We start from the raw sequence: 14764 nt of genomic DNA on the forward strand, positions 1-14764 counted from the left end.
GCCCAACAACATCACTATGTAAATTCGAAACGCTGTGTCACTCAAGATGGATTATGCAAATAGCAATGCAAATGTGTCCACAATGTTTACAAAAGCCCCGATTTGACATGGGATAGCCACATGCATTTGTTTAGATTTTGAAAAATCATGAATTACACAGAAACCATTACTGTCTTGAACTAGAGACATATCTCAATTATAGGCTTTACTCTAAGGCGTATTCTCAGGGAATTTTGGAAATTTGACAGAAAAATGGCCAATTTGGTATCTAATATCCTTAACATGCCTTTCATATATGGTAGATAAGAATAGCAGCTTTCCCTTACATTATGGCAGTGTTGCTTTGTCACAAAAAAGTAAGTGGGAGTAGAAAAAGTCAATTTTGTCTAGAGGTCACAAACAAAGTTATCTTTGCTATTCAACAAAGAGGTTATTTTTGTTTTTGCAGTTATTAACCATTATCGTTTTGTAAACTTAGTAACTTTATGAAAGTATTGTGTATTTCTTTGATATCACAAAAAGGTGAAAAAGTGACTTTGTCCTTTTAATACGCCAGCTTTGATGACAATTTCATTTACTTCAATCAATTCTGATTGTTGGTAACTTAAATTAATATTCCTGAAATGTTTGAAAATCACCATGTCATGTATATGATTCCATTGAATGATATCAACTTCTGATCATTCTGTTCACTTCAATCATGTTATTAAGCATTTGACTTCAATCATGGGATTATTTCCAAGATTTCTTCCAAAAATTTCTTCATAAACAATATTCTCATTATTAACTGAGATATTAATCATGTGAATGAAGTTTCATACTCAATCACATGTTTACATTTAAGAATTTTAAATCACATCTCAATTCAATATTCAAAAGAATATCAAGGTTATTTTCAAAAATTACATGATTGCCGATGAGATTTCCCAAATTCAGAATAGGCTTAATAAACATAAACTTTTTCAAAAGATTGCATATGAAGAATGACATTATACATGGGTAACATAGAGTTGATAACATCAATTGAAGGTTACTTTTAAGGACAGATGTGTTGAAAAGTCTCTTTGGATTCTAGAACTTTCTAAGACTACCAGTAATTTGGATGCATCATAGAATTTAAGGTAATTTTGCAGACATTGTAGTGTTTCAACACTATCTCACATCTGTTCACTTCCTTTAAGTATACATCCTTGAGTCAATATACTGACTTGACATTAACATTCAACAGATTAAGCATCCATTACGTGATATGTTACAGTCTTTACTCTTAGACAATAAAGTAATCAGTTCTAGTTAAGACATCAAGCCTACAACAGTGTCTGTCCCTGTGTCCACACACATCACACACACAGACACATCACAGGCATAACAATAGAAATTATTCGAACATAAATACAAGATGACATAAACAATACTAAGAAATAAATCAATGATGGATCAGAAAATAATCTTTCAACAGACAGAAATGTAACACATTTTTTTAGCAAACTCTGAAAAATATGGTCATAATCATTACAGGAAAGCTCCATTAACTTAGGAATACCCTACTTCCCTACTTAATTATCAGAGGATCAATTTCACAGACCTGCCCTTCCTACAAATGCCCCAGCTGGATAAGATAAGCATAACAATGGCACATTCACACCTTGGGGGATTAAAAGTCTTCTGTTTGACACCTGACTTGGTCAGGCAAAGACTCGGGTTTCAGGAACCATGCAAGCTAATGCAGTCTTTCCCTAATGATGGAACTTAAAGAGGCACTCCCACTTGGTAACATTTTTAAAACACATTTTTTTTACACCAATGGTCGACATTTGACATGGCAACTGCATGAGGATCCCAAGATATCTATAACACCATGTTATTTCCCGGGCGTATTTTTCACATCCCAGAGTTTTACGATCGTTTCTGATTTTGACCCAAAATCCCCCAAAGGTTTCTTGCTGTGCTGATTGACAATATTCTAGATAGGGAGTCTACAATAAATTTGAATGTCGCAATTAATTTACTTCCCACTGCAAAGACTTTATATATAGCATTATGCCTTTTCCTCAGGTAAGTTTTTTAAAACTTCTCCTTAGTTTTTGTCGTTTTCGTTATTCTAAATCAGTTGTATTATATTTTTAACCCATACCACATAAACAAGTTTTACGTGTTAAATATTAGCTGCCACCAATGACTACATTTTGTCGTCTGCCACACAGTATGTGTGGTTCGCCGTGAGCGTGGTATGCGTCTATGCATACCACGCGGCGACAGCTATATATCAATCGCACATATTACTGTGCTAGTCACCTATGTGAATTCTGCTGGAATCAGCAAAAATTGTTTTTGTTTTTTCGCAAAGTCCTTAAGACTCAGCTTTATCCCATGGTCCATGACCGATCACTGACGTGAGTGGTACTGTGACGTACAGCAGCGTAAGCGTAGACTCGAACTCCATAGCTTAGTTGACAATGGCCCAAGTGCCGAAAGTTCGATGTTTGGAAGCTGAATTTAGGTGGGCCACCAGAATTCAAACTTTTACTTTTTTGAAGACATGTTTTTATCGATATCTCGTGATCCGCGGAGTCGCCATGTCTCAAATATCAACTGTTGGTATTAAAAAAATGTGCTTTAAAAATCTTACCACATGGGAGTGCCACTCTAATGTTATGAAACTTGAAAGAACACATGGAAAAGCTTGGGGTGAAATTAGATTACCTCGTTTATGATAGTCAGGTCATTGCATCTTTTGAGTTCTTCACCGAATATTTGCACCCCGTAACTAGCAAAGATGAACATCAATGATGTCAACAAGACTGACACAAGGATGATTTCACGAAATCCCTGGCACAGTTCATAGACGACTTTCCTCATGTGTGGAACCAACACAAAAATGCGTAACGGGCGAAGACATCGCAAGACCAACAGTACCTGTGGGTGAAGATATGGCACATTAAAATAATGTTAATTTTTAAATCATATGAATACTTATAATTCATGTACTTACCGCTATACCTACATGTCACGAGCAATATTCATGGTGTACAGCTTCTATTGGAAAAATCATTAAAAAAGGACTCAATCCCAGGGACCAAGTTTGTTCTAGTCCGTAGAGGATTATGAAAGTGTCACATCCTATTGATTTCCATTGCACTTGTAATCTATTCAGTAGATGTCCATGCAAGACAATCTGATGCCTGACCCAGGCCTTTAAGCTGATATTTCAGATATTAAATTCAGATAAGTGTACTAGCTGATTTGTCAATGAAGGGAATACTGATGAAAATTGGGATATATGGATGGAAAAGTACAACCTCTGTTCATTAGCATACATCAGTGCTAGCTGCAACTGCTAAGGCAATTTGCCTGATATAAAATTCAGATAAGTGTACTAGCTGGTTTGTCAATGAAGGGAATACTGATGAAAATTGGGATATATGGATGGGAAAGTACAACCTCTGTTCATTAGCATACATCAGTGCTAGCTGCAACTGCTAAGGCAATTTGCCTGAGTACTAACATTTGAGCATAGCTGAACTGTCCACACAGATATTTTGTTTGACCAAAATGGGCAAAAATTCCCTAAAAATATAAGTATGCACACTTTGTCATAATTTCATCAAATCTGAATCCCATCATCCCAACATACCTGGATACAAAAGCAATCTGTCATGGAGATTCTCAGAAAATTTTATGATTTTGGAATTGTTTGACCAAAACAGCAAAATTTGCACTAAAATTATAGTTTTACATATATTTTTCACAATGTCAATTTAGTACACAGATATAGATTATGTAATTTTAAAGAAATCTGATGATCAGTTTCAGATTTCAAAAAGGTTACCTACCAAGTTTCAAAGCAATCTGACAACCAATTTAAGAAAAAAGATTTTGAGGGAAAATTGCCCAAAAAATACAAAATTTAATATGTAAATTTTGCCACAATTTGAAAAACTCTTTATTTAGGTTACCCTTAAGGTAGTACGCTACCATTCTATATAGGAGAGGGCGTGAATAACAGGACAAAATGGCAACAAATCGTGCTAGTGACCTTATAATATTTCTTTCAGAAGTTTTTACGAATCAAAACAACCGAAATTATATTTTTGCACTGAAAAATTGACAGTTATTTTTATTTTGAAAGATCAGTAGAGAATAATTAACAATTGTAGCTCTGACATAATATCAGTAAGCTAGAGGGTCAAATTCCAGCTCTTACAAAATTCACCTTTTTTTGTCACTTTTTTGCTGTTTAGTAAGAAAATTTGCATGGTGACCCCAACTTTTTTTGCTTGTAAATCAAAGAACACTGTCTGTTTGATAGATATTGCTGTACTTTTTAACATTTTGAAAATTATTTTGTGCATTTACATGAAGTTTATATTTTTAAAAAAGACTAATTTTACAGTTAAATGATAGATTTAGGGTCTAATATTTAATTTTTACAATAAGACATCACAAATCTTAGTTGATTGTCCTAATTCAGCTGTCCTGGCAATGCAAAAATGTGGTATGCACACTGGGATCTGTTAATCGTTTGCGATAAAATAAAGATTCTGCTGGTAAGTGCAAATTTCGCAAAATGGGAGATTTAGTGGTTTTCTGTCAATTTTTGCATGTGTTTTTTCAAAAATTTTGCATGTGTACCACATATTTTTTTCATATCTTTGCAATGTACACATAAAGATTATTTCAGAAAAGTCAACTTCAAGAATGTCCCAACATTTTTTGGAATGGTAGCGTACCTCCTTAAGCACCTGAATATTAAATTTCAAAGCAATGGAACAAGCAGTTTCAGAGAAGGAGAAGAGTGTTGAAAGATGACAGGCAATCAAATTAACAGAAATGGAAATGATAAATTTCCTTCACTGCTGTCAAATCATTGCATCATTACATATGTAGCAAGTTTAATTGCCTTTGCTCTCAAGTCCTTCAAGTTTTATGTGCCAAAATTATGAAAACTCATTAATATGCAAATTATAAATTAGCTGACACTATTGTACAAAATGCCTTTCACTGCCACAACAACATTGTGTCATCAATATAGTAGCAAGTTTCCTCAACTTTGGCCATGTCCTTCCAGTTAAATTTCACTGCTTAGTAAAATGCTACTTGTCTTTCACTACTGTAAAATAATTATGCCAATTTCATAAATCTTGATTATTTCCTTCATTGGCTTGCATAAATATCATATTATAGTGCCTTCAATGAATCAGATCAAAAATTTACTGAATTTGAAATTGCGATGACGTAACAATATTCATTTTCTTCTGACATGCTCTTGCTTTTGTACCCTTCTACAAAGAAATCATAATTTTTGTGCTTGGTTAAGTTGCAAATTAGAAGTGTCAATTCTACAGTTAATTTTTTCTGTTGAATAAATCTCAATTAAGACATTGTTCATTTAGGAATTTAGTGATATAATCGCAATCATACCAATCCATAATCCAATAACACTAGGTCAAAATTTGTAAGACAATAGTTGTAAACATAGACACAAAACAGCACAGAACAGACAGTAAATAGACGGTACAAACAAAGTCAAATTCATGAAAGAAAGATATATGGACCTCTGGCCAAAAGACCAAGAAGTGATGTCAGGTGTTTCGAAAATAGTAAGCGCATCCTGCCCCACATGTGGCACCCGCCATATATCAATCTGTAAGTCAGATAGGTAGTGGTCACTAACTAAGGCCCAATGTCACCGATGCCATCAGTGATCATTTGTCGAAGAGAGATATTGTATTTATCTACCAGCTTGCGATACCTGCCAAAAAAGCGTTTAATTAATAATAATTAAATATGATAATTAATGATAATTAATGATAATTAATTGTCCAAAAAACCATGTCTTGTTTCCCCTTCTCTGTCTTTTCCATGACCCTCTATAAACCAGCACCAGCGATCCCTGGGATCACCTTTGTTCTAGTCTGTAAGAGGATTATTGAGGTCTCATAGCCTTTTGTTGGCATAGTTGCTTTGTCTTGTTCTTTGGTTTGCTCAGATCTAATGTTCTTCCCCCCTCGAATAGGCTCTTTGAACCCTCTAAGAATCTTACCAGAGGTAATTTTTTGGCCTTCCCTTGGAGTCTTGGTGTTGTGATTAGGAGTTACGTGCGGCATTGTGTCTTTTCCTAAAAGCCATTTCTAAACTACGTGTATTTCCTATGGGGCTGAACTAGCTAAAAGACGGCTAGAAAAAACTAGCTAGAAAGTCAGGCTTTGAGCGGAAATTTTTTTCAATTATATATCGGACCAGATATGAACTGAAAGTGCTCACGTGTTTCATTATATATTGCCTTTATGTGAAAATTTGAACCTTTGCTACATGCTTGCAACTTCATTGAAAGTGTTATGATCAACATAATGAACAAAATTAACCACAGATCGATGCTAAAGGTCATTAAGTATTCAAATATGTAATTAGCTGAAATAAAAATAATTAATTTCTTTGAGTACTGTCACTGTATCACCACTTAATATACCTTTAGTCAAGTCCTTCAAGCTATATATGCCAAACTGTGAAAGCTTATTAGCTATGCAAATTATGAATTAGCTAACATGAAAATGCAAAATGACTTTCAATACTGCTATTACCTGGTATAATGATCAATGTACACAGCATGTCTTGTCAATTTTTATCAAGTAAATCCCAGTATTCATCCCTAATTAGGAAAGTTCATATGCACATTTTGAATTGGCTGAAATAAAAATGCTTAATGACTTTCAATAATGTTGTATCATGGTATCTTTAATCAGGGTTCGTACACCTTGTGACAAATAAAATTTCAGGGCTTTCCAGGGCTTTTTGACCAGTTTTCCAGCGCTATTTCAACTAAAATCAATAATTTTCCAGGGCAAAATCTCAAGTCACAGGAAATCTCCAGTCACATTGCAAGCACCGTTTGCCGCACGAATTACGCAACTAGAACACAAGCGAACAAACCAAGAAACAAAGAAAACACTATTCTTCACAACTAAAACTATAGCAACAATAGATATAAGAACATAAGCTATAAAAAGCAGCGATGTGCGAAAACTGGGAACACATAGACGAGGACGAAACACTAAGCCTGAATGAAATATTTCCACACCAACCGATCATCGGATACAAAAGAAATCCAAACATTGGCGATATACTGATACAGGCCAAAGTCCGTGGCATTTGGAACAAGGCAAGAAACAAATATACACAAAACGATCCCAACATAATATTCTCTTTACCTGCTAGAAAAACAAGAGCTCAACATCATAGACACAATATATAAAAATAAGAAAGAGATAAACAATGGCAACTGAGGAAGAGACCAAACTGGTTTCGAAACATGGGGTCAAAGCACAGGCGTGATGTTTTCTGGGGTAGTTTCTATAAGCGTAGTTTATTCTACGTTTCGACACAGTCTCTTGGTGGGCTATTCAGCTCTGGGACTATTCACCCCATAGACGAGTGTACAGAAGCGAGTTTCTCGCTTCTGTACACTCGTCTATGGGGCGAATAGTCCCAGAGCTGAATAGCCCACCAAGAGACTGTGGTTTCGACGTTCTCTTCCGTAGCCTAATCACCAAGGTAAGAAACAGAATTATCCGGCCTGCCAAGAAAACTGCACGTTCTAGTCGAAAAATAAACACAAATCCTTCATTGAGTTACCTAGTTAGATGCGGAAGGATCTCGGCTGTCCAAAAAACACACTCATGTCACGATAAAATGAAAACTTTCGAAGAAATCTGTCGCGTTTTGACAACATCGGCGTATCTGATGGCCACCGTTGTAATAACGCAACTCATTATCATAATGGACGGTGTCTGCACATAGAAAGTGGTGAATCTCAGTCTGATGCCGTTGATGGCGTTGCTCACCGACCAATCAGCGATACGGACGGCATACAATTATGATAATGAGTTGCGTTATTACAACGGTGGACGCCAGAAATGCCTAGTCTGTCAAAACACGGCAGATTTCTCCTAAAATTGTCATTTTATCGTGACATGAGAGTGTTTTTTGGACAGTAGAGAGCCTTCCGCGTCGAACGAGGTAACTGACTGTAGGATTCGTGTCTATTTTTCGACGAGAACGGGCAGTTTTCTTGGCAGGCCGGATAACTCTGTTTCGTACCTTGGTGATTAGGCTACAAAAGAGAACGTCGAATCGTAGAATAAACTACACTTAGAGAAACTACCCAGAAAACATCACGCCTGTGGGTCAAAGGGTCACGGTTGTCTAAGACACACTCGACTACGCCCACGTCTTGCCATGGCTTATTTTAAAATTAATGACTTGTTTGTTAATTTTCACACTGACAGCCAAAACACAACTCAGACACTAAACACATCAAAGCACATACAAGACAAGATGGCTGATGTGTGAAGCCACTTTCCCTTTATTACATGGCGTGACTTCTCAGTGTCAGTGCCGACTCTCCCATGTTTGAAATGTCGATCTTCCTTTCACATATACTGCAACGTGCCGACTTCGCATCCCTCTTCACACGCTCCAACCATCCAGCATACTCGGGCTGCTTAAGCCAAAGGTTGGAGAATGAACATTTCCCATGAGGCATACTTATTACGCACTATAGACCTTCGCTAACAATACATTTGCATTAGGCAAAATGGCGCTTGTATTTATGCATGCATACCACATTGTCCAGACCACACCCTCTTACGACACACACAGAACTCTATGTAGACCTTTCCCTTCCCACCACAGAGGGCGCAAACATTGTCGCAAAACATTATTATGGTGCTATCGCTGATCTATTTTTGCCAGGGTTTTCCAGGGCTAAAATAAAATTCCAGGATTTTCAAGGGTTTTCCAGGACCGTACGAACCCTGTTTAATTTACATAGCAAGTTTTGTAGACTGTGGTCAATACAGATAAATATCCCTAATTAAGAAAGTTCATCAAATGAGCAAATTAGAAATTGGCTGAAGCAAAAATGCTCAACGAATTTAAATAACATGTATTATAGTGTCTTAAATATATGTAGCGAGATTCATCAACTTTGCTTAAGTCAATTCATATATATATCCCTAATTAGAAATGTTCATTACAAATGCAAATAAGGAATCGGCTGAAATAAAACTAGTTAACTTTCAATAATGTTATATCATAGTATTTTCAATGTACATTATCCCATCGTTTGGACCAATCAGGTGGCAGCTTTTAGGTCCTTGGCAAACAAAAAGGCTTCCAGCAATACAAATTTCGCATGCTCGACTTTAATGCTTTGAGACGCAAACTTTCACTGGTGGCCAAATTTTCCCGCACACAGAAAATGATCTTTGAACCCTTGGCTTGCAAATGGACCGCATGGTTTTGATTTTGACCGTTGTTTTCAGGAGTTAGAGGCGATCTAAGAGGGTGCAGTGCAGAGAAAGATATAGATTTGCATTGCCATGGCTCCAAATCCTGGAAAAAGCTCTCGGATAAGCAATGAAGTTAACTAAAAATAGTGTCAATGACACTGTCCTCCCATTTTACAGAGATACCAAGTACTAGTACACACATGACATTGCATTCTTACAGGAGGATTACCAGGAAAATTCCATTGCAAGTCCAAATTAATCTTATACCCCAGCAATATGAAATGCTCCATCTCATAATGACTTTTACACATCTGACAGAAAACAACCCTAGGGTCAAGACTATCATGTTTTACAGCAATCCAACAAATACTTTAAGAGAAAATGATTAGTTGACAAAAAATGGGAAAAATTGCCCCAAAAATACAAATATGAAAATTTCACCACAATTTGAACAAATCTGACGAAGGCCAACCCTAGGATCATACATACTGTCAAGTTTTAAAGGCAAGAGAATGAGCGCTTTCAGAAAAGATTTTTTGACAAAAAACGGAAAAATCGCCCAAAAAATACAACTTTCAAAATTTCACCACAATTTGAAGAAATGTAACTTAAGTCACTATAAAGAGTCTGCATACCAAGTTTCAACCAAATCTGGCTAGTGGTTACAGAGTTTTAGCAATTTGCAGGATTTTTCCTTTTTTCCCTTCATTTGCATATTTTTGACTTTCACATGTTTATTTCATCAAATTCACATCTCCACCCCTGGGTGCACCTGTCCACCAAATACTAAGATGGTAGGTGCTGCGAGTTTTTAATGTGGACGGACATGTATCCACACATACTAACATACATACAGACAGACAGACATGCATACATTTATTTTTACAGCTTTTAACCTCCAACAGCCGACCAACTTGTCAATATCAACTTGTTCAACTTGTTACTATTGCTTATAATAATATAAACGAGAGTTAATTACATTCTAATTAAAGTAAACAAGACTTGCTTATCAAGATTTACGTCATAAAAAACAGCATATCTGTCAGGTTGTAAAGAATCTTCAGCTGGTTATCTTTATCAGTATTTTCATCCCATTAACCAAGCACATTTTAACTTTCAAATTAACATTGCCAGTAAGTTCTGTTGAATAAGTTGAGCCTGTAGGTACTAAGAGAAAGCACACAGAAGAGACAAATGTTTGCAACTTAAGAAGTTCAAGGTCACCAAAAGCATTTCAAGGAATCATGTAACACTTTCATTGCACTGTTTACACAGATTGCATAATTGCAATAAATAGCACATGAGAAATCTTATAGCCTATCACTTTGACCACTCTCTTAATTGACCACTCTATTTTTTTCTTCAAACAGTAATTTTATTTTATCCTTACCGAGTCAACCATAAATGGAAATTGGAACTTTCTCTATCTCTATTTATTTGACCAACCTATCATGACAAAATATTATGAGCAATTTCTTTTAGATAACATACAGAGCACAATATATGACGGTTCAGAATATGTCAAAGTTGGGATTCAGGAAAATTGCCTTTACATGTTTTAATCCTCCAAGATTGTAAGCATTTCACTATGAACTGTCAAAAAAGTTGAACTTTCTAATAATTCTACACTAAAATTATTTTGGCTTTGTTGATTTCCTAATTAATTCAATTATTTAAAATCATATTAATTATTTTTTTCTTGCTGAATTGATAGGGTTTATACAGTACAAGAGTTACATACAATGTAAGTCAAATTCAGTTAAAACATCAATTACTGTCTAACATTGCATCATTCCTATAAATAGCACCTCAGCCTGGAACAGCACAATCATAATCTGCTCATTCACACAGGCAGTACTTGACTTTGAATGAATGACATACTACATTTCACCTTATAAATTAGTATGTACCAAATTTGAAAGCATGACAAAAAGTACCACAAAATTTGCAAATTTCAGCATGAGTTCACAGAGTCATCTTCAGGTCACTCCTAGGAACCTGCACTCCCAATTAGAAAGTAAAGGCATACACAGTTTCAACGAAGATTTTTTCAACCAAAAATGGTAAAATTGCCCCAAAATACAAATATGCAAATTTTGCCATAATTTTGATGAACAACTCTATTTTGAGTTATCACAAGGCACCTGCACGCCAAATTTTAAAGCAAACAGGCCATTGGTTTCAGAGGAAACAATTTTTTACTGAAATGGCAAAAAAATAGAGAAAAAAATTCATTAAAAATAGAAAGCTGCCAATATTGACACCAAATCTATATGTTTGAATGAGTGGGGCCAAAGGTACCTAAAAACCAAATATGACAATGATCAGAAGAGTAGTTCCTGAGTTATTGATTTTTGACCATTTTCGCCCTTTTTTCTACCTCATTTGCATATCCATGAGACTAAAAAGTTCATTTTATCAACGGCACATCTACACCGTATATGGCATCACTACACCAAAAATCAGCTTCATATGTGCAGCAGTTTCAGAGTTTTTGCGTTGGACGGAGAGACATCCATACATACATGTACATACATACATACAGACATCTCACATACAGACTTTTTTCAACCATATAACCTCCCAATTGCCATATATGTATGGAAAATGGGAGGTAAAAAACAGCAACAGAGTTGAAATACAGGTTTCTAGCAATCTTTCTTGTGGTTTTATGCATTACGCGGGATATCAGACCGCAGGCGGGCAAAGATTGCATTACACGCGCCAGCCCCAACTCACTGCATGGACATCACATTTTTGAAATCGAAGTCCAAAATCAACTACGTCCATGTTAGACTAAGATAGGTTTTCCATCACACGGGAGCATAACGCCACAAATTTTGCACAGATAGCGTTGTACCCCTTCGGAAAGCAACGCATACTGGCATTGAAAAAAGGTACATTGAATGCGGGCAGTTTCCCTCGCTATCAATAGGAAATGCATTGAGCAAGACACACTTCTGGGTTTGTAAAAAATGAGGATCCCATTTACGGGGCGCTCAAATATAACCATTTGCTGTGATACATAGCAGAGGCGTATATGTTTGTGATGCTGAGAACAAATTACGATGAAACTGACTTCTGAAGGTAGCTCGCTTGGGGAACAGGTCATCCCAACCCCTGTCCGCTTTGACCACAGTAATTCACAGTGGTTTTGGTCACCTCGTACCAAGTCACTTCGACCCTGTCTCACTTTTCACGTTATTTGGCATTTTACTGAATAATTAACGCAACTTTGCTAGAGAGAATTGACGGTGTTTCTGTGATATAACTGTTTGCTTTGAATCGATAATTTGGCTGAATACGTTTGCACCACGGCCTAGTGCCTTCATGTACGTGGAGATGATTCAACATGTTTCACGACAAAGCCGAGAAAATATCAATAAAATGGCTTCACAAAGGCTGAAGTACGCGATACTCGATGAAGTATGAAGTTTGTGAAATGAAATCAAAATTGACAAAGTTTATCTCGGGTAGTACGACTTGAACTAATCTCCAGACTATTTTTTTTCCGTACAGTGCAGTATTTGTCAGTGACAAATCTTTGAAATAAATCTTTTGCAATGAGCTGGAAATTTGATAATATCGAGTTAATGTACATAAATATTCCGTTATTTACTGGGACATGTATATTTTCTCAATCTACAATCTGCGGACTATGTGCTGAAGTATGTGCTGAAGTACATTGACTGCTCATGTCAACGATCATTTCTCCCTCTGAAGAGTTTCTGTATCCCAATCAAAACATTGTACCTTTATCACGATAGTGACGCTATGTAGCTTTGCAGTATTGAAAACATCATAACATGGCCACCACATGAATTGTCGATCGTACGCATACCAAAGCCTATCTCGGAATTTGTTTCACACACAACCTCACCTTTTTAATCTGGCACTGTTAGAACTAAAAAACATAGGGCCAAAGTCCCTGAAGCTACTATAGACATGGATACAAAATTAAGTATTTCCTGACTGTATGAAATTATCTCACTAAGGACATGTAAACCAAATATTAAAGCTGTCTGACCAGTGGTTTTGAAAAAAGAAGCGACTCAACAGTTGACAGAGCTCTGCTGTGTTATGTAGAGAATAACCTTTTGTGACACATGTATTGACGAAGAAGGTGGATATCTTTGATAGCTCATTTCAGGATGGCCTGACCATGGAAAAAATAGAAAAAAATTCCGTAAAAATACAGATTTGCATATTTCATCAGACTATATTAGTCTATAATAGCAAATAAACGAGAGTTAATTACATTCTAATCAAAGTAAACAAGACTAATTGCTTAAATCTAGATTTACGTCATAAAAAAACAGCTTATCTGTCAGCTTATAAAGAATCTTGAGCTGGTTATCTTTTAATATCAGTATTTTCATCCTATTAACCAAGCACATTTTAACTTTCAAATTAACATTGTAAGTAAGTTCTGTTGAATAAGTTGAGACTGTACGTACTCGGAGAAAGCACACTGAAGAGACAAATGTTTGAAACTTAAGAAGTTCAAGGTCATCAAAAGCATTATAAGGAATCATGTTACACTTTCATTGCACTGTTTACACAGATTGCATAGTTGCTATAAATAGCACATGAGGAATCTTACAGCCCAGCTTTACCATAAAAACCCCATCACTTTGACCACTCTTTTAATTGACCACTCTATTTTTTCCTCAAAAAGTAATCTTATTTTATCCTTACCAAGTCAACCATAAATGGAAATTAGAACTTTCTCTATCTCTATTTATTTGACCACCCTATCATGACAAACTATTATGAGCAATTTCTTTTAGATAACATAAATGGTGGTTCAGAATATATCAAAGTTGGGATTCAGGAAAGTTGCCTTTACATGTTTTAATCCTCAATTCACTATGAACTGTCAAAAAAAGTTGAACTTTCTGATAATTCCACACTACAATTATTTTGGCTTTGATGATTTCCTAATTAATTCAATTATTTAAAATCATATTGATTATTTTTTTCTGGGTGAATTGATAGGGTTTATACAGTACAAGAATTACATACAATGTAAGTCAAACTTTAACCAAAAATGACAAAAAAATTCCTTAAAAATACACATTTGCATATTTCATCACAATTTGAACAAATCTAAGTTGGGTTATCCCTGGGGATCTGTATACCAAATAAAACAGCTGTCTGACCAGCGGTTATGAAGAAGAAGATTTTTTACCAAAAACACCTTTTTTGGCGTTAATTTGCCTATTTTCAACAATATAAAAAAAATTAAAAAAAATAGTTTCTCAAAATCATATTTTTCATCTACACAACAAATATCAAATCAGTAAGTACTGTGGTTCTCAAGATATTTGAGTGGACGGACGCCTCACAAACGGACATACATACATACATACATACATACATACATACATACATACATACATACAGACTGACGACGGACGCCGGACGGATACCCATCCCAATAGCTTCTATAGACTATAGTCTATAGTAGCTAA

General features: G+C 35.7%; 1 protein-coding gene across 2 annotated transcripts in view; it reads right to left on the reverse strand.

The window, feature by feature from the left end:
• The window catches only part of LOC139148629 (sodium leak channel NALCN-like), a 548532-nt gene that overhangs the window by 199308 nt on the left and 334460 nt on the right, over positions 1 to 14764 (reverse strand). For both annotated transcript variants that reach the window (XM_070720114.1, XM_070720115.1), the window contains exon 23: positions 2704 to 2916. In XM_070720114.1, the coding sequence (XP_070576215.1) occupies positions 2704 to 2916 (213 nt within the window). The remainder of the gene's footprint in view (positions 1 to 2703; positions 2917 to 14764) is intronic.

Source organism: Ptychodera flava, chromosome 13 (genome assembly GCF_041260155.1).
Source record: "Ptychodera flava strain L36383 chromosome 13, AS_Pfla_20210202, whole genome shotgun sequence".
Taxonomy (NCBI): Eukaryota; Metazoa; Hemichordata; class Enteropneusta; family Ptychoderidae; genus Ptychodera; species Ptychodera flava.